The sequence below is a fragment of the Doryrhamphus excisus genome, chromosome 7, assembly GCF_030265055.1.
Source record: "Doryrhamphus excisus isolate RoL2022-K1 chromosome 7, RoL_Dexc_1.0, whole genome shotgun sequence".
NCBI lineage: Eukaryota > Metazoa > Chordata > Actinopteri > Syngnathiformes > Syngnathidae > Doryrhamphus > Doryrhamphus excisus.
In genome coordinates this window covers 21211750-21234884 of record NC_080472.1, presented here as the reverse complement: position 1 = coordinate 21234884, position 23135 = coordinate 21211750, and the positions used below count along the sequence as shown (strand labels likewise).

The 23135-nt window shown below is 43.0% G+C and overlaps 1 protein-coding gene across 6 annotated transcripts in view; it reads right to left on the bottom strand.

The window, feature by feature from the left end:
• Positions 1-2073: 2073 nt before the first annotated feature.
• anks1b (ankyrin repeat and sterile alpha motif domain containing 1B) overlaps positions 2074-23135 on the bottom strand; it is a 104839-nt gene continuing 83777 nt past the window's right edge. For 4 of the 6 annotated variants that reach the window (XM_058078408.1, XM_058078410.1, XM_058078411.1 and 1 more), the window contains 9 exons: positions 14394-14501; positions 14105-14299; positions 12451-12576; positions 10736-10807; positions 10336-10422; positions 7836-7973; positions 7591-7758; positions 2930-3021; positions 2074-2202 (listed from right to left, as the gene is read on the bottom strand). In XM_058078408.1, coding sequence (XP_057934391.1) covers positions 2154-2202; positions 2930-3021; positions 7591-7758; positions 7836-7973; positions 10336-10422; positions 10736-10807; positions 12451-12576; positions 14105-14299; positions 14394-14501 — 1035 coding nt within the window. In that variant the 3' untranslated portion in view covers positions 2074-2153. Of the gene's footprint in view, positions 2203-2929; positions 3022-5200; positions 5324-7590; positions 7759-7835; positions 7974-10335; positions 10423-10735; positions 10808-12450; positions 12577-14104; positions 14300-14393; positions 14502-23135 lie in introns of all 6 variants that reach the window. The other 2 variants (XM_058078413.1, XM_058078409.1) reach the window with 2 other exon arrangements.

Here is a 23135-nt window from a genome sequence, read left to right as displayed (position 1 = left end):
GAAAAACACAGCAACAGCAACAGCAGCCCACTAGATGGCAGTATAAGCACGTTTTCTCTTCCCAAATGACTCCATCATCACGTAGCATGCAATACACGAATGGAGAGGATGTATTTTGAATGAAAAGTAAAACTTTAGGGGAACTTTATGTTTTTACGGGAAACTAAGGTGACGTTTTCCCAGAGAAAACGAAAAGGTTTACAGATGTGGGCAAGCTAGTAGCTAGGTGCCTAACTTGACATTTTATAAAACAACAACCAAGCATACACAAAATAGTAAACAAATCGCTAGCTTGACGCCTACTGCAGTTAGCATAGTCATAGACACGCCGAGTGAGTTTGTGTAAAAACAATCACATTGTTTTTGGTGCTCAACCTTTTCCCATGTATATTAGTGCGTGTGAATGTATAAACAAGAGGAATTAACTTACATTTATTGGCAGAAAAACACTTTCGGAAAGCAGGTTCATTTCCAGAGTAGCCGTGACCTATCCAATATGGCGGCGACGTTGACGTACGGCTCAGCTCTTGATGAGGCGTCTTAGGTCTTAGTTCCTCAAATTCAAAGCCAACAATTGGATGTTTGTCCCTATTCATGTGTGATATTCATGATAAAAGACACGTTTGGTTGATAATTCAGTTTCTTCAGCTTTAAATGAATAAATAAATCAGTATTTTGCAGATAAATGGCAAGCTAGCCGTCAACCGGAAATGTCTGTGAGCTGATCGGATGTGTCATCGTTTAAAAAATTAAAAAAATTAAAATTTTTACTTTCAAAGAAACAACATTTACTGTGATGTCAAGGTGGCGATTGACAAATTCGTATCCTTTTTACATAAATATGCAAATAAAGAGCACATGATTTATTGGAAATTGAGGCAGATTATTAGAATGCAGTCAATTCAGACATGTATTTTGAAAACAGGAAATTAATGCGGAATTGACGACGCCGCTTCAAAATAAAAGTCTGAACGTCAGTCCTGTTACTTCAGCAAACTCCTGTCTTCGCTCACTTTTACTTTTTGACATTCAAACGGCCGCCATGCTCACAGAGAAGAAATAACAGATGACAAGATGTTCTCCAGCGAGTGTCATGGTTGTACAAGTCAGATTTTATTCCATGTGCTTTACAGGGTTATAAATAATGGCAAAAATTACAAAAAATCAGCGTGCTGGAAGCCCAAGCCTATTTACATGAGTTTTTCAGCAGTAATGTCACTCCAAATACATTTCTACATCATCTACCACTTTTTTTTTTTTTTTTAGTCACTCTTTATTTTGGTAGCTTGTTTCCAGTGCCAGATACTGCAAGTCCTTTATTGATTCTGTTACATTACAGTTATGAACAATGAGTTGGCAAAATATCTATGTACATTTTATACGCGGATAGCCTCGGATCCAAATAATACAGTAACACTGCCTTTGAAAATAGTCCATCTGCCAGAGAAGAGCCCCGTGGGAAGTGATGGAGGGTGGACACATTCACGCTTTTTTTTTTTTTTTTTTCTTAAAGGGGCCGCTGGTCTCAAGCGTATAGAAAAATAATGTAACATTAAGACAACAGTAGACAAGAATTGCACAATAATCATTATGGTCATAGAATAATAATAATAATAATAATAATACTCTCATATTAAACATTGACATGTTGGCCGATACTAGGATTTTCTTTCTTCTCACCTTGACTAAAAAAAAAAAAAAAATAAAAAATAAAAAAAAAAGCAAAATTGACACATGCCCGCTGTCCATCTCCATGGAGACGCTGCAACCTCCCAAAAGTTCAAAGGTCAAGGGCTGAGTTCAAACATTCAGAGTGGACGTCGGTCTGTCACCATGCAGTCCTGTTTGCGTGCATGTGTGTGTGTGTGTTGGGGGGGCGGGGGGGGGGGGGGGAATTGTGTGTATGTATGTGTGTGTGTGTGGGGGGGGGGGGTCCAGTATCTCAAGCCTCAATGCATGATGGGAACATCGCATAGTCAACCTTAAACACGGCAAGGACGGGGACAAGGAAGAAGCAGGGGGGGGTGAGGGAGACGGCGTCCATGTTTGTAGTCCTTGTTTATTTTCTTAGTGTTTTTCTTTCTTTTTTTTTTCGTTTTTTTTTTTTTTTTTTTTTGCGTTCTAAGCGTGACAAGGTCCGTGTTTACGGCTGGCTACATTCTTTGATTCCCGCAGTAAAAGACATGAGCGTCCGCCACTGCCCTGCAAATGAGATGACATCACTTATCGAGAGGGCCCTCACATAAGCTCCGCCTCTCCAACAAAATGGCCACCATGCGTGTCATCACAAGCCACATGCTAAAAAAAAAAAAAAACACCTTTTTAGCTCCGCCCCGCCTCCTCTGCCCGCCACTCTCACTCAAAAAAAATCAACAAGCGCCGGGCAGTAACCAAAACATAATCAACTTCCTGTTTTTTAAATAAAAAAAAAAAATACATCACAAGTTTGTTAGTATTTGGAATGAAATAAAAGACGCCTCCCCGATGTAAAAGACGTCGCTCACTCAGGTGTGGGAGAACGATTAAGAGTGAAGAAGGAGGAAGGAGATGAATGAGAAAGAAAAAAAAACAGCTCGACAAACAGGAAGTGGAAGGAAAAAAAGCTCCCCCTAGTGGTGGAAACGGTGCACCACAGCCCTGTGTGGAAAAGGTCATGCGTCATGGCGGAAACCAAAACGTCATCATGCAGTGGACAGGCTCGCCTAACGGAGGAGGAGGAGGAGGAGGAGGAGGAGGGGGGAGGGATGCTTTGCTTTTTATTTGTTCTCCCATTGGAGGCGGCGCCGCAGCCCACACCTGGACACCCCGACGGGCGGGCGGGCGGTCGGGCGGGCGGGCGACCGCTCTGAAAGGCACACACACGCAGGAGTGCACGAGGCGGAGGGCGAGGGAGGGAGGGGGTTTATGTTAAAAAATAGTGGTCTCGTACTTGGTGTTGACTCCTCTCTTGGCCTCCTGACCCGGTTCCACTATCCACGGCACGTTGGCGTGGCCCTTCTGCTCCATGGACGGCTGCTCCATCTGACACACACAAAAAGACAGAGGGAGGGGAGGGGGGGGGGGCGTTAGAGGACGCCACAGGAAGCTGGGAGGCGTACGCGTCGGTCGGGATGCACGGATCCACATCCTCTTTCAATCCCGTTCCTAGACCCGACCCCAAAACACACTCCGCTTTACAAGTGTTCACAAAGTGTGTGATGTCCAACTGTTTCATGTGTCCGTGAACGCATCAGTGGGGGACTGTGTGCAATGCAATGCATGTGTGGGGACATCTGCACATTTGATGATGTTTCAATATATATATATATATGAATGAATATATAATATTCAATTTTTAACACTATTAGAGCTCCCTAGACATGAAATAACACCCCTATAGTCAACCTTTGCACTCTTACTACCCAATAGAGTAAACATTATAAGAGAAAATAAAACATAAAAGACATAGAAATCCTGTTTACTCCTTTCTAAATACACCTTTTACATTAGTAGAGCCCTCTAGCCATGATATAACACCCCTATAGTCACCTTTACACTCTTACTACCCAATATAGTAAACATTATAAGAGAAAATAAAACATAAAATAAATAGAAATCCTGTTTCAAACTATGTTTATCAAACATAGTTTGATGTTAGTTTGATAATATTCGACATATATTTGCACATATTATTCTAACTGTTTGCTGATATTCTTTTGACTATGTTTGATAATATTCTATGTTAATTTGCACATATTATTCTGTTTGCTGATATTCTTTTGACAGTTTGATAATATTCTACGTATATTTGCACATATTATTCTAACTATGTTTGATAATATTCTACATATATTTACACATATTTTTCTAACTATGTTTGATAATATTCTACGTATTTTTGCACATATTTTTCTAACTATGTTTGATAATATTCTACATATATTTGCACATATTTTTCTAACTATGTTTGATAATATTCTACATATATTTGCACATATTATTCTGTTTGCTGATATTCTTTTGACTATATTTGATAATATTCTACGTATATTTGCACATATTATTCTAACTATGTTTGATAATATTCTACATATATTTGCACATATTTTTCTAACTATGTTTGCTGATATTCTTTTGACAGTTAGAATAATATGTGCAAATATACGTCGAATATTATCAAACATAGTTAGAATATTATGTGCAAATATACGTCGAATATTATCAAACATAGTTAGAATATTATGTGCAAATATACGTCGAATATTATCAAACATAGTTAGAATATTATGTGCAAATATACGTCGAATATTATCAAACTATGCTTGATAATATTCGACATATATTTGCACATATTATTCTAACTGTTTGCTGATATTCTTTTGACTGTTTGATAATATTCTATGTTAATTTGCACATATTATTCTAACTATGTTTGATAATATTCTACATATTTTTGCACATATTATTCTAACTATGTTTGATAATATTCGACGTATATTTGCACATATTTTTCTAACTATGTTTGCTGATATTCTTTTGACAGTTAGAATAATATGTGCAAATATACGTCGAATATTATCAAACATAGTTAGAATATTATGTGTACGTCAAATATTATCAAACTATGTTTGATAATATTCGACGTATATTTGCACATATTTTTCTAACTATGTTTGCTGATATTCTTTTGACTGTTTGATAATATTCCACGTATATTTGCACATATTATTCTAACTATGTTTGATAATATTCTATGTATTTTTGCACATATTATTCTAACTATGTTTGATAATATTCTACGTATTTTTGCACATATTATTCTAACTATGTTTGATAATATTCTACGTATTTTTGCACATATTTTTCTAGCTATGTTTGATAATATTCTTTTGACAGTTTGATAATATTCAACGTATATTTGATGAGATATCATGACGTTGGGACGTCCCACATGATGTTAAGATGTCCCACATGATGGAAGGATGGACACCACGTACTTAAAGCCTCTGCTTACTGTAAGTAGGGCCTGCATGGGAACATCACAGAGGAGGAGAAGGAGTGAGGAGAAGCGAGGCGGGCAAAGCAGACGGGAGGGAGACAACAGAAGGCGGCAAGCCACGGGACAACAATGGAAGCCCTTACAGATGGCAGCGCCCCCCCTCCCCGTCCAAAAAAACTCAAATCATAAAATGAAGAGAAGGAAAGGAAAAGCGTGGAAGACCTGCGACTGAGCTTTGGGAGGAAGATGGAAGAGTCGGGAGGGAGGAAGAGGAGGGTGGAGAGGAGGCCGGTGGGGGGTGTAAATGTGGCCCAGTGACCAGCGGCTGGAGGGGGGCATGATGACCTGTACAGGGGGCATACAGAAGTGGTCAAAGTGGGCGGGCTCGGTCCGCAACACAACAGCCATCGCCGTGGCAACCACGTGTGTGTGTGTGTGTAGTGAAAACAACTCATGCGACATCGGCGTGCGGACGGCCGCAAGATGGCGAATGGCGGGAATATGAAGTGAGAGGCAATTAATGCACACACACGCCCAGCGTCTCACACTTCATCATCTTTCCGTCTACACACACACACACACACACACACACACGCACACACACACAAACAAACACACACACACAAACACACACTAGTGCCAGATTGTTGCCACACAAAGATCAAACGTCACAGAGCTGCCCTGGTTTATGTACAAGTGTTCCAAAAGGATCTGGTATGAAAGCTGTGGCCTCCAGCGCTATTATGTGTACAGCCGGTGGACCCACTGAGCATGTGCAGACTTCGAACCACACACTTGTCTTTCTGAAAGATGAGTATCGCTGGAGTAACGCCAGATTTGGGGACTAATTTTGGTTCCGGGTGATGTTGTCATGGCGCTTTGAAAGCAAAAGTAAACAGTCCATGAAACGTGACCCCAATTCTTCAAAGCAATATAGTATGTTCCGGGGGGGGGGGTAAGCTAATAGCGCCATCAAAACCCAGAAAACAACAGCATGAGAGTAGTGCTGCAAGTTCAGGTTGCTTGCCAGGCTAACAGGAAATTACCATGGTTACCAGGATGTTAACCAGACTAAAAGGCTGTTTGCCAGGCTACCAGGAAGTTAGCAAGGTTACCAGGAAGTTAGCCAGGCTACCAGGAGGTTTACCAGGCTCCCAGGATGTTAGCCAGGCTACCAAGAAGTTGGCCAGCCTACCATGATTTTTACCAGGAAGTTAGTCAGGTTACCAGGACGTTAACCAGGCTACGAGGAAGATAGCCAGCCTACCAGGATGTTTACCAGGACGTTAGCCAGGCTATCAGGAAGCTCCCACGAGTTAGCCAGGCTACCAGGAAGTTAGCCTGCCTACCTGGATGTTTTCCAGGCTACCAGGGAGTTAGCCAGCCTACCAGTATGTTGAGGAGGAAGTTAGCCAGGCTACCAGGATGTTTAGCAGGAAGTTAGCCAGGCTACTGGGATGTTTAGCAGGCTACCAGGGAAGTTTACCAGGCTACCAGGAAGTTAGTCTGCCTACCTGGATGTTTTCCAGGCTACCAGGAAGTTAGTCAGCCCACCAGGATGTTAACCAGGCTACCAGGAAGTTAGCCAGACTACCAGGATGTTTACCAGGACGTTAGCCAGGCTACCAGGATGTTAACCAGGCTACAAGGATGTTAGCCTGCCTACCTGGATGTTTTCCAGGCTACCAATAAGTTAGCCAGCCTACCAGGATGTTTACCAGGAAGTTAGCCAGCCTACCAGGAAGCTCCCACAAGTTGGCCAGGCTACCAGGAAGTTAGCCTGCCTACCTGGATGTTTTCCAGGCTACCAGGAAGTTAGCCAGCCTACCAGTATGTTGAGCAGGAAGTTAGCCAGGCTACCAGTATGTTTAGCAGGAACTTAGCCAGGCTACCAGGATGTTAAGCAGGCTACCAGGAAGTTATCCAGCCTACCAGGATGTTTAGCAGGAGGTTAGCCAAGCTACCAGGATGTTTTCCAGGCTACCAGGAAGTTAGCCAGCCTACCAGGATGTTTACCAGGATGTTTTCCAGGCTACCAGGAAGTTAGCCAGCCTACCAGGATGTTTAGCAGGAAGTTAGCCAGGCTACCAGGATGTGAAGCAGGCTACCAGGAAGTTATCCAGCCTACCAGTATGTTTAGCAGGAAGTTAGCCAGCCTCCAGGATGTTTAGCAGGAAGTTAGCCAGGCTACCAGGATGTGAAGCAGGCTACCAGGAAGTTAGCCAGCCTACCAGGATGTTTAGCAGGAAGTTAGCCAGCCTACCAGGATGTTTAGCAGGAAGTTAGCCAGCCTACCAGGATGTTTAGCAGGAAGTTAGCCAGCCTACCAGGATGTTTAGCAGGAAGTTAGCCAGCCTACCAGGATGTTTAGCAGGAAGTTCATGTTTAGCAAATCATTTTTGTGTTTGGAGCGTTGGGACGTTCTTCCACGTTTGTCCCGATTGGCCACCCTAGTTCACCCGTCCATCTGTTTTCTATGCCGCTTAGCCTCACTAGGGGGGCGGGTATGCTGGAGCCTATCCCAGCTGTCTTTGAGCGAGAGGCGGGGTCCACCTGGACTGGTGGCCGGGACAAAAGAGGACAAACATGGAGTCACAGGAAGTGATGCTTACAGATTTGCGGATGTTGACGCGGGGCTTGGGCACGGGTTTGTTGGGCTTGCTGTCGAAGCTCTCGGGCAGCGTGGACGAGCCGTGGCCGCTCTTCCGCGCCTGCAGGGCCAGCTGGTACGCCACCTCGAAGGCCTGGCCCAGCGTCAGGATGATCTCGTACGCCAAGTTCTGCGGCGGGAGACGCGGCGTGAGAAGGACGCGTGGAGGACGCTCAGCAACGACAAAAGAAATAGGCCAGCACTGACCACATCGAAGGCGGTGAAGACGTGGCAATAATGGTGGCTGGACTTGAGGTCTTTGGTGATGTAGGCGAACGTGGACAGGTCCTCGGGGTCCTGAGCCGCACACGAGATGTTGCGGATTTCGTGTTCTGCGATGATGTTCTGCGGGAAGGAGACGAGTCGGTGATAAACAAACCTGATTTATTATTCATCCCGTTTCATGCGGCATTCTGGCATTCCGGCATTCCGGCATTCCGCTCGGGGAGCTCGGAGTTTGTCCTCTGGTGATGTCGCTGCAGAACATTAAAGCAGCCTGGCGCTCCGTGTGTGACGCCTGAAGGCCGACTTCATCCAGGATCTCAACTTCTTATGGCCCCCGTTCATAATACTTTACACTTTCATCATATCAAATACTACACATATTCTTATTAATGGTATGACCCGATGTGTCATCATCATCATCATCATTATTATTATTATTATTATTATTATTCAATGAGGGCATCTTCATTTTCTGAAAACTATACATCACTTTGGTTAGTGTGAAAATACTGTAAATAAACGAATAAATATTATTTATACATCATATATACTTATACTGTTATTACATACAGTATTGCAGTTATGTAAATAATAGTAATAATAATAATAGTAAATATTAAAATAAATATTTATAAATCATATATACTGCAGTTATTGCATACAGGATAACAGTTATGTAAATAATAGTAATAATAATATATAATAATAGTAAATAATAAAATAAATATGATTATTTATACATCATACATACTGTAGTTATTACATACAGTATTGCAGTTATGTAAATAATAGTAATAATAATAATAGTAAATATTAAAATAAATATTTCTACATCATATATACTGCAGTTATTGCATACAGTATAACAGTTATGTAAATAATAGTAATAATAATATATAATAATAGTAAATAATAAAATAAATATGATTATTTATACATCATACATACTGTAGTTATTACATACAGTATTACAGTTATGTAAATAATAGTAATAATAATAATAGTAAATATTAAAATAAATATTTATACATCATATATACTGCAGTTATTGCATACAGTATAACAGTTATGTAAATAATAGTAATAATAATATATAATAATAGTAAATAATAAAATAAATATGATTATTTATACATCATACATACTGTAGTTATTACATACAGTATTACAGTTATGTAAATAATAGTAATAATAATAATAGTAAATATTAAAATAAATATTTATACATCATATATACTGCAGTTATTGCATACAGTATAACAGTTATGTAAATAATAGTAATAATAATATATCATAATAGTAAATAATAAAATAAATATGATTATTTATACATCATACATACTGTAGTTATTACATACAGTATTACAGTTATGTAAATAATAGTAATAATAATAATAGTAAATATTAAAATAAATATTTCTACATCATATATACTGCAGTTATTACATACAGTATAACAGGTATGTAAATAATAGTAATAATAATATATAATAGTAAATAATAAAATAAATATGATTATTTATACATCATATATACTGTAGTTATTACATACAGTATTCCAGTTATGTAGATAATTATATATAATAATAATGGTTAGTGTGAAAATACTGTAAATAAACATGATTATTTATACATCATATATACTGTAGTTATTAAATACAGTACTGCGTTATGTAAATAATAGTAATAATAATATATAATTATAATAATAATGGTTAGTGCGAAAACACTGTAAATAATAAAATAAATATGATTATTTGTACATCATATATACTGTAGTTATTACATACAATAGTACAGTTATGTAAATAATAATAATATAAAATAATAATGGTTAGTGTGAAAATACTGTTAATAAACGAAAAAATATGATTTTTTCCTACATCATATATACTGTAGTTATTACATACAGTAGTACGGTTATGTAAATAATAGTAATAATAATATATAATAATAGTAAATAATAAAATAAATATTATTTCTACATCATATATACTGTAGTTATTACATACAGTAGTACGGTTATGTAAATAATAGTAATATAATAATAATAGTAAATATTAAAATAAATATTTTTCTACATCATATATACTGTAGTTATTACATACAGTAGTACAGTTATGTAAATAATAGTAATAATAATATATAATAATAATAGTAAATAACAAAATAAATATTATTTCTACATCATATATACTGTAACAACTAACAACTACAACAATAATAATAAAAATAAAATAAATTAAAAAAATTAATATAATAAGAATACTACTACTACTACTACTACTAATAATAATAATAATAATAATAAAAGGAGTATCAAATAGATGAATAGAGCATGAATCCAAAGAGTGTATAAAAGATGCATCACTCCTCTCATGTTTCAAAAATGAGCCCTGCGTGCGACACAAACAAACATGGCTGCCGTGACCTTTTTCCCTAGTGCTATTTGCGGCGCCACGCGCGCGACAGGAAGCATCACCTTGTTAGTGGCGTCGATGAACTTGACTCCCTTGTAGGACACGGACAGGATGATGGTCGGCACTTTCTTCATCTGCTCCGTCGACTTCTTGGAGGGCGCCAAACGTCCCGGGAGGGCGAGAGAGAGAGAGAGAGAGAGAAACAGAACACTTCAACACAGGCTCTGTACTTTTATTTTGAAAAGCCACTTCTTGCAGAATGAGAGAAGAGACGCAACAAGTTGAAATCATCTCAGAGATGACCGGAAGATTCAAAATAACATGCAGTCGTTATGCCGAGAGGTCACATGACCTACTGCAACGTTACCTGCTCCCTCAAGCCCCGCCTCTTTCCGTGAGGCGGGGCTTAACGCAAAGCCTATGAGATACGGAAAACATTCCAGGATGCCATCTTGGACCTACCCTCATCTTGGCACAGGCGTCATGCGTGGACTCGGTTCCTCTCAGCTCCTTCACCAGCATGGAGCCCAGATACTGGCCAAAAAAACATCGGGTCAGTGATGATGATGATGATGATGATGATGATGATGATGATGATGATGATGATGATGCTGGACTAAGCTAACGTTTCTAATCCCCAGCAGATGGTTTGTCACATTGGAGATACAAACACTGATGTAGCACTGCAGATTAACAGATTAATCTGCAAATTTAATCCACTTTTTAATCCACTTTTCACTGGCTGGGCTGCGTGTCCTCAAGTCCCACTATGGACGCCGCTACTGGGACAGACGCTAGCAGGAAATGGTCAAGTCCCCATATGGACGGCATGACTGGGACATACACTAACAGGAAATGGTCAAGTTTATGGACGCCACTACTGGGCAGATGCTAACAGGAAATGGTCAAGTCCCATTATGGACGCCGCTACTGGGACAGATGCTAACAGGAAATGGTCAAGTCCCACTATGGACGCCGCTACTGGGACAGATGCTAACAGGAAATGGTCAAGTCCCACTATGGACGTCACTACTGAGACATACTCTAACAGGAAATGGTTAAGTCCCCATATGGACAGCACGACTGGGACAGACGCTAACAGGAAATGGTTAAGTCCCCATTTGGACGCTACTACTGGGACAAATGCTAACAGGAAATGGTTAAGTCCCCATTTGGACGCTACTACTGGGACAGATGCTAACAGGAAATGGTCAAGTCCCACTATGGACGCCACTACTGGGACATACTCTAACAGGAAATGGTTAAGTCCCCATATGGACGGCATGACTGGGACATACACTAACAGGAAATGGTCAAGTTTATGGACGCCACTACTGGGACAGATGCTAACAGGAAATGGTCAAGTCCCACTATGGACGCCACTACTGGGACAGTCACCAACAGGAAATGGTCAAGTCCCACTATGGACGCCACTACTGGGACAGATGCTAACAGGAAATGGTCAAGTCCCACTATGGACGCCACTACTGGGACATACTCTAACAGGAAATGGTTAAGTCCCCATTTGGACGCTACTACTGGGACATACACTAACAGGAAATGGTCAAGTCCCATTATGGATGCCGCTACTAGGACATACACTAACAGGAAATGGTCAAGTCCCACTATGGACGCCACTACTGAGACATACTCTAACAGGAAATGGTTAAGTCCCCATATGGACAGCACGACTGGGACATACACTAACAGGAAATGGTCAAGTTTATGGACGCCACTACTGGGACAGATGCTAACAGGAAATGGTTAAGTCCCCATTTGGACGCCACTACTGGGACAGACGCTAACAGGAAATGGTTAAGTCCCCCATTTGGACGCCACTACTGGGACAGACGCTAACAGGAAATGGTTAAGTCCCCATTTGGACGCCACTACTGGGACAGATGCTAACAGGAAATGGTTAAGTCCCCCATTTGGACGCCACTACTGGGACATACACTAACAGGAAATGGTCAAGTTTATGGACGCCACTACTGGGACAGATGCTAACAGGAAATGGTCAAGTCCCACTATGGACGCCACTACTGCGACATACTCTAACAGGAAATGGTCAAGTCCCACTATGGACGCCACTACTGGGACATACGCTAACAGGAAGCGGTGATTGAGCAATGGCTGAGGAAGCAGTGGTCACATGACCGCGTGTGCAGTGGACTCACGTAGGCTTCGTAGTCGCACGACTGAAAGATGAGTTTTTCGGGATGATGCTGCCAGTACTGCACCGGCGTGGACGAGGTGGCCTCGTTTGGCGGACGCAACGTGATCGGCTCGCACCACTCGCCTGCCTGCAAAACCACACAGCCAATCAGAAAGCAGAGCCAATCAAGACCATTGAAAACCTGTTTGCAACACTCGAAATACAGTTTTAACAGTGTTAGAGCCCTCTAGTCATGAACTAACACCCCTATAGTCACCCTTACACTCCTTTTAGAGCCCTCTAGTCATGAACTAACACCCCTATAGTCACCTTTACACTTCTTTTAGAGCCCTCTAGTCATGAACCAACACCCCTATAGTCACCTTTACACTCCTTTTAGAGCCCTCTAGTCATGAACTAACACCCCTATAGTCACCTTTACACTCCTTTTAGAGCCCTGTAGTCATGAACTAACACCCCTATAGTCACCTTTACACTCCTTTTAGAGCCCTCTAGTCATGAACTAACACCCCTATAGTCACCTTTACACTCCTTTTAGAGCCCTCTAGTCATGAACTAACACCCCTATAGTCACCTTTACACTCCTTTTAGAGCCCTGTAGTCATGAACTAACACCCCTATAGTCACCTTTACACTCCTTTTAGAGCCCTCTAGTCATGAACTAACACCCCTATAGTCACCTTTACACTCCTTTTAGAGCCCTGTAGTCATGAACTAACACCCCTATAGTCACCTTTTCACTCCTTTTAGAGCCCTGTAGTCATGAACTAACACCCCTATAGTCACCTTTACACTCCTTTTAGAGCCCCCTAGTCATGAACTAACACCCCTATGGTCACCTTTACACTCCTTTTAGAGCCCTGTAGTCATGAACTAACACCCCTATAGTCACCTTTACACTCCTTTTAGAGCCCTCTAGTCATGAACTAACACCCCTATAGTCACCTTTACACTCCTTTTAGAGCCCTGTAGTCATGAACTAACACCCCTATAGTCACCCTTACACTCCTTTTAGAGCCCTGTAGTCATGAACTAACACCCCCATAGTCACCTTTACACTCCTTTTAGAGCCCTGTAGTCATGAACTAACACCCCTATAGTCACCTTTACACTCCTTTTAGAGCCCTCTAGTCATGAACTAACACCCCTATAGTCACCTTTACACTCCTTTTTAGAGCCCTCTAGTCATGAACTAACACCCCTATAGTCACCTTTACACTCCTTTTAGAGCCCTCTAGTCATGAACTAACACCCCTATAGTCACCTTTACACTCCTTTTAGAGCCCTGTAGTCATGAACTAACACCCCTATAGTCACCTTTACACTCCTTTTAGAGCCCTCTAGTCATGAACTAACACCCCTATAGTCACCTTTACACTCCTTTTAGAGCCCTCTAGTCATGAACTAACACCCCTATAGTCACCTTTACACTCCTTTTAGAGCCCTCTAGTCATGAACTAACACCCCTATAGTCACCTTTACACTCCTTTTAGAGCCCTCTAGTCATGAACTAACACCCCTATGGTCACCTTTACACTCCTTTTAGAGCCCTCTAGTCATGAACTAACACCCCTATGGTCACCTTTACACTCCTTTTCAGTGCTTTCTGCTCAATGTAACATTAGCGACAGCGGGCCGCGTTCCATGTCGCTCACCATGCTGACTTGGGCCATCTGCCGCTCCAGTTTGGACCGCGGCACGTCATCAAAGTAGTTGTCGTTGCTGCGCTGCCGGCGCCGCGCGTCCGCCTGCATGATGAGGTGCTGCACGTCCAGCGATCCGCCAGGGATGCCCGCCGCCGTGTAGGCCGCCGGGCTGAGCTGCGGGGGGGTGTGGTTCCCGCCGGGCTCCTGGGAGGTGGGTGGAGTGGAAAGGCTACTTGGTCATCCGGGGGTGGGGGGGGGGGACTCCACTAGGAACCCACTGAGCGTTAGAAGCACTCACCCGTAGGGAGATGGCCCGCGGAGGTTTCTGAGGGATGTCCTCGTGTAGCCGGTCGCCCAGCGAGGCTAAGATCCGCTTCCTGTGGCCGATGAGACTAATCTTCAGAACCTGAACGCATCACAGAGACAAGGACAATAAATAGCGGATTGTTTTATGATGAGCTTCAAACATCACACTTGAAAGCAGGCGTGTCCAAAACATTCAACTCTTATTGTTGTTGTCGTCGTCATATTATTATATTTAAAATGCTTTCTACTAATATTTTTATTTCTAGACAGATCCTTCCTATGGCTTCATAGCCGACAGCAGCCTGGATTCATTTATGAATAAAGTTGTCATTTGGGGAAAATTAGGCTGTGAAAAAACATAAGCAGTAAATTTTACTAAAATAAATTAAGTAAAAAAATAAAAAAATGTTAAAATAACTGCAGTACTTTTTACAAAAAATAATTCCAATTGTTTTTTAAAAAGTTTAAAAAAAATAAAAAATATCTGCAGTATTTTTTACAAAAATAAATTCCAGTTATTTTTTAAAAGTAAAAAAAAGTAAAAAAAAATATCTGCAGTAATTTTTACAAAAATAAATTTGTTATTTTTTAAAAAGTAAAAAAAAGTTGAAACATATCCGCAGTAATTTTTGAAAAAATTTAGTCCAATTATTTTTTTTAAATAATGAAAAAGTTAAAAATTCCAGTTATTTTTTTTAAAGTAAAAAAAAATTAAAAAATATCTGCAGTAATTTTTACTAAAATAAATTCAAATTTTATTTTTAAAAAGTAACAAAAAGTTAATATATACAGTAATTTTTACAAAAATAAATTCGTTATTTTTTAAAAAGTAAAAAAATTTCTGCAGTCATTTTTACAAAAATTAGGTCGAATTATTTTTTTAAAAGTTATTTAAACATAAAAAAAACACAATTTATAATAAACAAAAATTGAAAAAAAGAGCAGTAATTTTACAACAATAAAATCATATTTTAAAACCAAAAAGTTGCGATTTAACGAGAAAGAGTCATAATTTGTGAGACTAATGTCTTAATATTACAAAAGCAAATAATTCCAGTAGCGTGGAGATTAAATATTTCATGCTAGTTTTTTTTTTTGGAACATCATGAAAAACAAACAATTAAAAAAAATAGGTTGGGGAGAAATTTCAAGTCAAACATGAGATTGGATGTGGAAAGTTGGAATATTTGGAAAAGAGCCAAGAGCCAAAATCTCTAATTCATTTTTCATCATGTGGGCCCCCCCAACCACCCCCCCATGCCTGAAAGAGCTTGATGCTGAACATGAGTGTAAGGAAACACACACACACACAAGCAGCATCCTTCCATGCTTCCTGGCTCCTAATGAAGAAATGATGTGATAGAAACATCAGCGTCCTTCCATGCAGCCATCAAATGCGGTGTGATGTCTTCCTCCCTCCGTCCCTCCCTCCATCCCTCCCTCCCTCCCCAAGGCGCGTATTACGCCGTCGCACACACACACGCTTGGAGTCCAGTCAAAGGCTCCATTGTTCCTGCGGTCACCAGGCGTCCTCCGACTGTGCCAGTTACCAGCCTTTATTCTCCAAAAAAAAAGACCAGCGGGAACACGGTGGCGCCCGACGAGGACGCGTGCATGGTGCGTGTGCTCGTGCCTCCATGAGGCCCAACGCCAGGCCTTGATGGCGGCGGAATGACGAGCCACGCACACGCACGTTGTCTAACAAGAGGTTACTGGAAGGCCTCAGCCAACCGTGTTCTCTTATTGTATGCTGAGCAACGGAGAGACGCAATCAGAGATCATCCCCGTCGTCGTGGCAACGCACAGCATCAGCAGCAGTCCTGCCGTGTCAGCGCGCTCAAACTCAAACTCAAACCTGACGTCGGCCAAGGTTTGCGGCGTGCCGCCAATGGCATGGAAATGGATGCCGCATGCGCCCCAAACATGGAAGTCGCTGTGACGCAATCCGGCGTGTCCCGCCGTGACCCACAAAACACCGGCTCTCCGTCCACGCCGCTTCTCGCGTTGCCAGTCGATGCGCTAATCTGGTTAGCGATCCCGTTAGCACAGATGGAGCGGCCTTGATTAACGGATTAGGCGCCGCAAATAAAAGGGAAAGCCGAGAGAGGCTGTCGACCGGCAGGCGGGCGGGGGGTGGGGGGGTGGGGGGGGGGGGGGATACCAGGGAAAGGAATCATCCAGCTCCATTCTAAATAGATCACAGTATATCATAGCAACCCTCACATGGTCTGCAGTTTTTCAAGTCTTACTGTTAAAATGATATCGTCCTCATCATATGATATGAGCTACATGACGGTACATGAAGGTACATAAAAGTAAACGAAGGTGGTAAATGAAGGTACATGAAGGTGGTAAATGAAGGTAAATGAAGGTGGTAAATGAAGGTAAATGAAGGTGGTACATGAAGGTGGTACATGAAGGTAGTACATGAAGGTACATGAAGGTGGTAAATGAAGGTGGTAAATGAAGGTACATGAAGGTGGTACATGAAGGTGGTACATGAAGGTAGTACATGAAGGTAGTACATGAAGGTACATGAAGGTGGTAAATGAAGGTGGTACATGAAGGTGGTACATGAAGGTGGTACATGAAGGTGCGTGAAGGTGGTAAATGAAGGTACATGAAGGTGGTAAATGAAGGTACATGAAGGTGGTAAATGAAGGTAAATGAAGGTGGTAAATGAAGGTACATGAAGGTGGTACATGAAGGTGGTACATGAAGGTGGTACATGAAGGTAGTACATGAAGGTACATGAAGGTGGTAAATGAAGGTGCATGAAGGTGGTAAATGAAGGTGGTACATGAAGGTGCGTGAAGGTGGTAAATGAAGGTGGTACATGAAGGTGCGTGAAGGTGGTAAATGAAGGTGCGTGAAGGTGGTAAATGAAGGTGCGTGAAGGTGGTAAATGAAGGTGCATGAAGGTGGTAAATGAAGGTGCATGAAGGTGGTAAATGAAGGTACATGAAGGTGGTACATGAAGGTACATGAAGGTGGTAAATGAAGGTGGTACATGAAGGTGGTAAATGAAGGTGGTACATGAAGGTGCGTGAAGGTGGTAAATGAAGGTGGTACATGAAGGTGGTAAATGAAGGTACATGAAGGTGGTAAATGAAGGTAAATGAAGGTGGTACATGAAGGTGCGTGAAGGTGGTAAATGAAGGTGCGTGAAGGTGGTAAATGAAGGTGGTAAATGAAGGTACATGAAGGTGGTAAATGAAGGTACATGAAGGTGGTAAATGAAGGTACATGAAGGTGCATGAAGGTGGTAAATGAAGGTACATGAAGGTGGTAAATGAAGGTACATGAAGGTGGTAAATGAAGGTGGTACATGAAGGTGGTAAATGAAGGTACATGAAGGTGGTAAATGAAGGTACATGAAGGTGGTAAATGAAGGTGGTAAATGAAGGTACATGAAGGTGGTAAATGAAGGTACATGAAGGTGGTAAATGAAGGTGCATGAAGGTGTATGAAGGTGGTAAATGAAGGTGCATGAAGGTGGTAAATGAAGGTGCATGAAGGTGGTAAATGAAGGTGCATGAAGGTGGTAAATGAAGGTAAATGAATGTGGTAAATGAAGGTGCATGAAGGTGGTAAATGAAGGTAAATGAAGGTGCATGAAGGTGGTAAATGAAGGTGCATGAAGGTGGTAAATGAAGGTGCATGAAGGTGGTAAATGAAGGTGCATGAAGGTGGTAAATGAAGGTGCATGAAGGTGGTAAATGAAGGTACATGAAGGTGGTAAATGAAGGTGGTACATGAAGGTGGTAAATGAAGGTGGTAAATGAAGGTGGTACATGAAGGTGGTAAATGAAGGTGGTACATGAAGGTACATGAAGGTAAATGAAGGTGGTAAATGAAGGTACGTGAAGGTGGTAAATGAAGGTACACGAAGGTGGTAAATGAAGGTGGTAAATGGTACATGAAGGTGGTAAATGAAGGTGGTAAATGGTACATGAAGGTGGTAAATGAAGGTGGTAAATGAAGGTGGTAAATGGTACATGAAGGTGGTAAATGGTACATGAAGGTGGTAAATGAAGGTGGTAAATGAAGGTGGTAAATGGTACATGAAGGTGGTACACGAAGGTGGTAAATGAAGGTGGTAAATGGTACATGAAGGTGGTAAATGAAGGTGGTAAATGGTACATGAAGGTGGTAAATGAAGGTGGTAAATGAAGGTGGTAAATGGTACATGAAGGTGGTAAATGAAGGTGGTAAATGAAGGTGGTAAAAGGTACATGAAGGTGGTAAATGAAGGTGGTAAATGAAGGTACACGAAGGTACATGGAAACATTCCCACTTTTCCTGGCTACATCTTCATCCTCCTTCATCCCTTCAACTCACATGCACGCTTTTTTTTTCCCCCGGTTGTCAGACTGTGAGGTCACGACCTCTGCGGCTCGGCGCCATGCCTCCCGATGATGAGGTGGACTCCTCCGTATGGATCGTACATGAAGGTACATGAAGGTGGTACATGAAGGTGGTACATGAAGGTAGTACATGAAGGTAGTACATGAAGGTACATGAAGGTGGTAAATGAAGGTGGTACATGAAGGTGGTACATGAAGGTGGTACATGAAGGTGCGTGAAGGTGGTAAATGAAGGTACATGAAGGTGGTAAATGAAGGTACATGAAGGTGGTAAATGAAGGTAAATGAAGGTGGTAAATGAAGGTACATGAAGGTGGTACATGAAGGTGGTACATGAAGGTGGTACATGAAGGTAGTACATGAAGGTACATGAAGGTGGTAAATGAAGGTGCATGAAGGTGGTAAATGAAGGTGGTACATGAAGGTGCGTGAAGGTGGTAAATGAAGGTGCGTGAAGGTGGTAAATGAAGGTGCGTGAAGGTGGTAAATGAAGGTGCATGAAGGTGGTAAATGAAGGTGCATGAAGGTGGTAAATGAAGGTACATGAAGGTGGTACATGAAGGTACATGAAGGTGGTAAATGAAGGTGGTACATGAAGGTGGTAAATGAAGGTGGTACATGAAGGTGCGTGAAGGTGGTAAATGAAGGTGGTACATGAAGGTGGTAAATGAAGGTACATGAAGGTGGTAAATGAAGGTAAATGAAGGTGGTACATGAAGGTGCGTGAAGGTGGTAAATGAAGGTGCGTGAAGGTGGTAAATGAAGGTGGTAAATGAAGGTACATGAAGGTGGTAAATGAAGGTACATGAAGGTGGTAAATGAAGGTACATGAAGGTGCATGAAGGTGGTAAATGAAGGTACATGAAGGTGGTAAATGAAGGTACATGAAGGTGGTAAATGAAGGTACATGAAGGTGGTAAATGAAGGTGGTACATGAAGGTGGTAAATGAAGGTACATGAAGGTGGTAAATGAAGGTACATGAAGGTGGTAAATGAAGGTGGTAAATGAAGGTACATGAAGGTGGTAAATGAAGGTACATGAAGGTGGTAAATGAAGGTGCATGAAGGTGTATGAAGGTGGTAAATGAAGGTGCATGAAGGTGGTAAATGAAGGTGCATGAAGGTGGTAAATGAAGGTGCATGAAGGTGGTAAATGAAGGTAAATGAATGTGGTAAATGAAGGTGCATGAAGGTGGTAAATGAAGGTAAATGAAGGTGCATGAAGGTGGTAAATGAAGGTGCATGAAGGTGGTAAATGAAGGTGCATGAAGGTGGTAAATGAAGGTACATGAAGGTGGTAAATGAAGGTGGTACATGAAGGTGGTAAATGAAGGTGGTACATGAAGGTGGTAAATGAAGGTGGTAAATGAAGGTGGTACATGAAGGTGGTAAATGAAGGTGGTACATGAAGGTACATGAAGGTAAATGAAGGTGGTAAATGAAGGTACGTGAAGGTGGTAAATGAAGGTACACGAAGGTGGTAAATGAAGGTGGTAAATGGTACATGAAGGTGGTAAATGAAGGTGGTAAATGGTACATGAAGGTGGTAAATGAAGGTGGTAAATGAAGGTGGTAAATGGTACATGAAGGTGGTAAATGAAGGTGGTAAATGAAGGTGGTAAAAGGTACATGAAGGTGGTAAATGAAGGTGGTAAATGAAGGTACACGAAGGTACATGGAAACATTCCCACTTTTCCTGGCTACATCTTCATCCTCCTTCATCCCTTCAACTCACATGCACGCTTTTTTTTTCCCCCGGTTGTCAGACTGTGAGGTCACGACCTCTGCGGCTCGGCGCCATGCCTCCCGATGATGAGGTGGACTCCTCCGTATGGATCGGCGCGGGTCAGAGGATCTGTGGCGTAAGGTTACTGGACACGGACTAAGCGGAGACTAAGACTTTATTGAACGCTTTATTGGATGTGATGGCGTCGTCGTGATGATCAATTTGGTGGAATTTGAGGCTGGAATTGCTTGATCTTTTCCGCGTCACGCATGGAACGTTTGTGTTGCATTTTTAGCACGTTAGCGTTAGCTTGCATAGCTCTTTAATTCCATCATAGTCGGCACGATGCATTCAATGTGTTTGCTAATATGCTAATGGATTAATAAGTACTTCCATCAACACACACAGTTATTGATTGATTCTTTAACACCTGTACCCCCCCCCCCCCGAACCCCCCCGACCCCCTACCGTTCTGCTAATGTGTGTGTGTGTGTAGAATTGTTAGCATCGATCGGTCAGTAAATCAAACAAAGAGAAACACCTCGGTTTTATCTCTGCACTCGGGAACCCACATTTAGCCACACCGCACGTTCAGGGGGGGGGGGGGGGGGGGGGGCAAGTGAAGGAGGGAAGTGTGTGGGGGGGGGTAACCACCGACCCAAGCGGGGTTGCTCGGCAACCGAAGCGAGCCGAAGGGGAGTCAGCGGCGGTTTTGCGCGAGAGCGAGGCGATAACCCGTACAACAACAACCAATGGCGGCGCTCGGTGGGAGGAGGCGGCCAATGGCGGCGAGGCATGAAGAGGCCCGCCCCCGTGGAGACAGATGCATCTCCATTAATAGCAGGAGAAGTGTAAGTAGACTGTGTGTGTGTGTGTTAAATGCTGCAGGATCAACTTGAAAATAAGACACACACACACACACACACACACACACAATATAGTGCCAAATGAGCAGTTCAATTCCACTTGAACGATTCAACTAAACAGGTTCTGACTCCATTTGCGTTCTCAGACTGAATCATTACCCTGCACGTTTATTTATGTGGCGTTTATCACGGCTGGAAATATTCCGGATGCACACAAATCAAAGAGTCCCGGTCGGTCCCGGTCGGTCCCGGTCGGTCCCGGTCGGTCCCGGTCGGTCCCGGCGGCTAAAGATAGCCCAAAGCCGAAAAAGCGAAGCTGTCGTCTCGCCTTCTAGTGTTGCTTATTCCAGACATCACGCAATTGGGTCACACTCACATAAATAAAGACACGCCGCTTCCAATCCAATACGGCTGAGGTCAGGATGATTTATAGTCTCCAACGCCTGATGGACGCCGACGCCCCCCCCCCCTCCCCCCCGTTAAGTTCCTCAAATGCCAAAGTCAACTCTCGCTGAATTAAAAGCGAAATCCGAGCGGCCATTCCAACGATAGCGCGCTTGTTTTGGATACCAGGATAGAACAGGCGTCTGTTTTTGGACTGCGTTTGGACAGCTTAGTGTTCCATTGCTGCTGTGCATGGAAGTACTGCCCAGGATGAAAGGGGGGCCACCAGTAGGGGGTCTCACTCCACCCTTTAGGTACTGTACTGCCATACCCTTTAGGTACTGTACCGCCCACCCTTTAGGTACCATGCTGCCCACCCTTTAGGTACCGTGTCGCCCACCCTTTAGGTACCGTGCCGCCCAACCTTTAGGTACCGTTCCGCCCACCCTTTAGGTACCGTGCCGCCCACCCTTTACGTACCGTGCCGCCCACCCTTTAGGTACCGTGCCGCTCACCCTTTAGGTACCGTGCCGCTCACCCTTTAGGTACCGTGCCGCTCACCCTTTAGGTACCGTGCCGCTCACCCTTTGGGTACCGTGCCGCCCAGCCTTTGGGTACCGCGCCGCCCAGCCTTTGGGTACCGCTCCGCCCACCCTTTGGGTACCGTGCCGCCCACCCTTTAGGTACCGTGCCGTCCACCCTTTAGGTACCGTGCCGTCCACCCTTTCGGTACCGTACCGCCCACCCTATAGGGATCGTGCCGCCCACCATTTAGGTACCGTGCCGTCCACCCTTTAGGTACCGTGCCGCCCACCCTTTAGGTACCATAGGGCCCACCCTTTAGGGATCGTGCCGCCCAACCTTTAGGTACCGTGCCGCCCAACCTTTAGGTACCGTGCCGCCCACCCTTTAGGTACCGTGCCGCCCACCCCTTTAGGTACCGTGCCGCCCACCCTTTAGGTACCATAGGGCCCACCCTTTAGGGATCGTGCCGCCCAACCTTTAGGTACCGTGCCGCCCACCCTTTAGGTACCATAGGGCCCACCCTTTAGGGATCGTGCCGCCCAACCTTTAGGTACCGTGCCGCCCAACCTTTAGGTACCGTGCCGCCCAACCTATAGGTACCGTGCCATCCACCCTTTAGGTACCGTGCCATCCACCCTTTAGGTACCGTGCCGCCCACCCCTTTAGGTATCGTCCCGCCCACCCTTTAGGTACCGTGCCTATAGGTATCGTGCCGCCCACCCTTTAGGTACCGTACCACCCACCCTTTAGGTACCGTGCCTATAGGTACCGTGCCGCCCACCCTTGAGGTACCGTGCCGCCCACCCTTTAGGTACTGCACCGCCACATAATTGTGGCATAGTAATTGTTGTCATAAAATGGGTTAA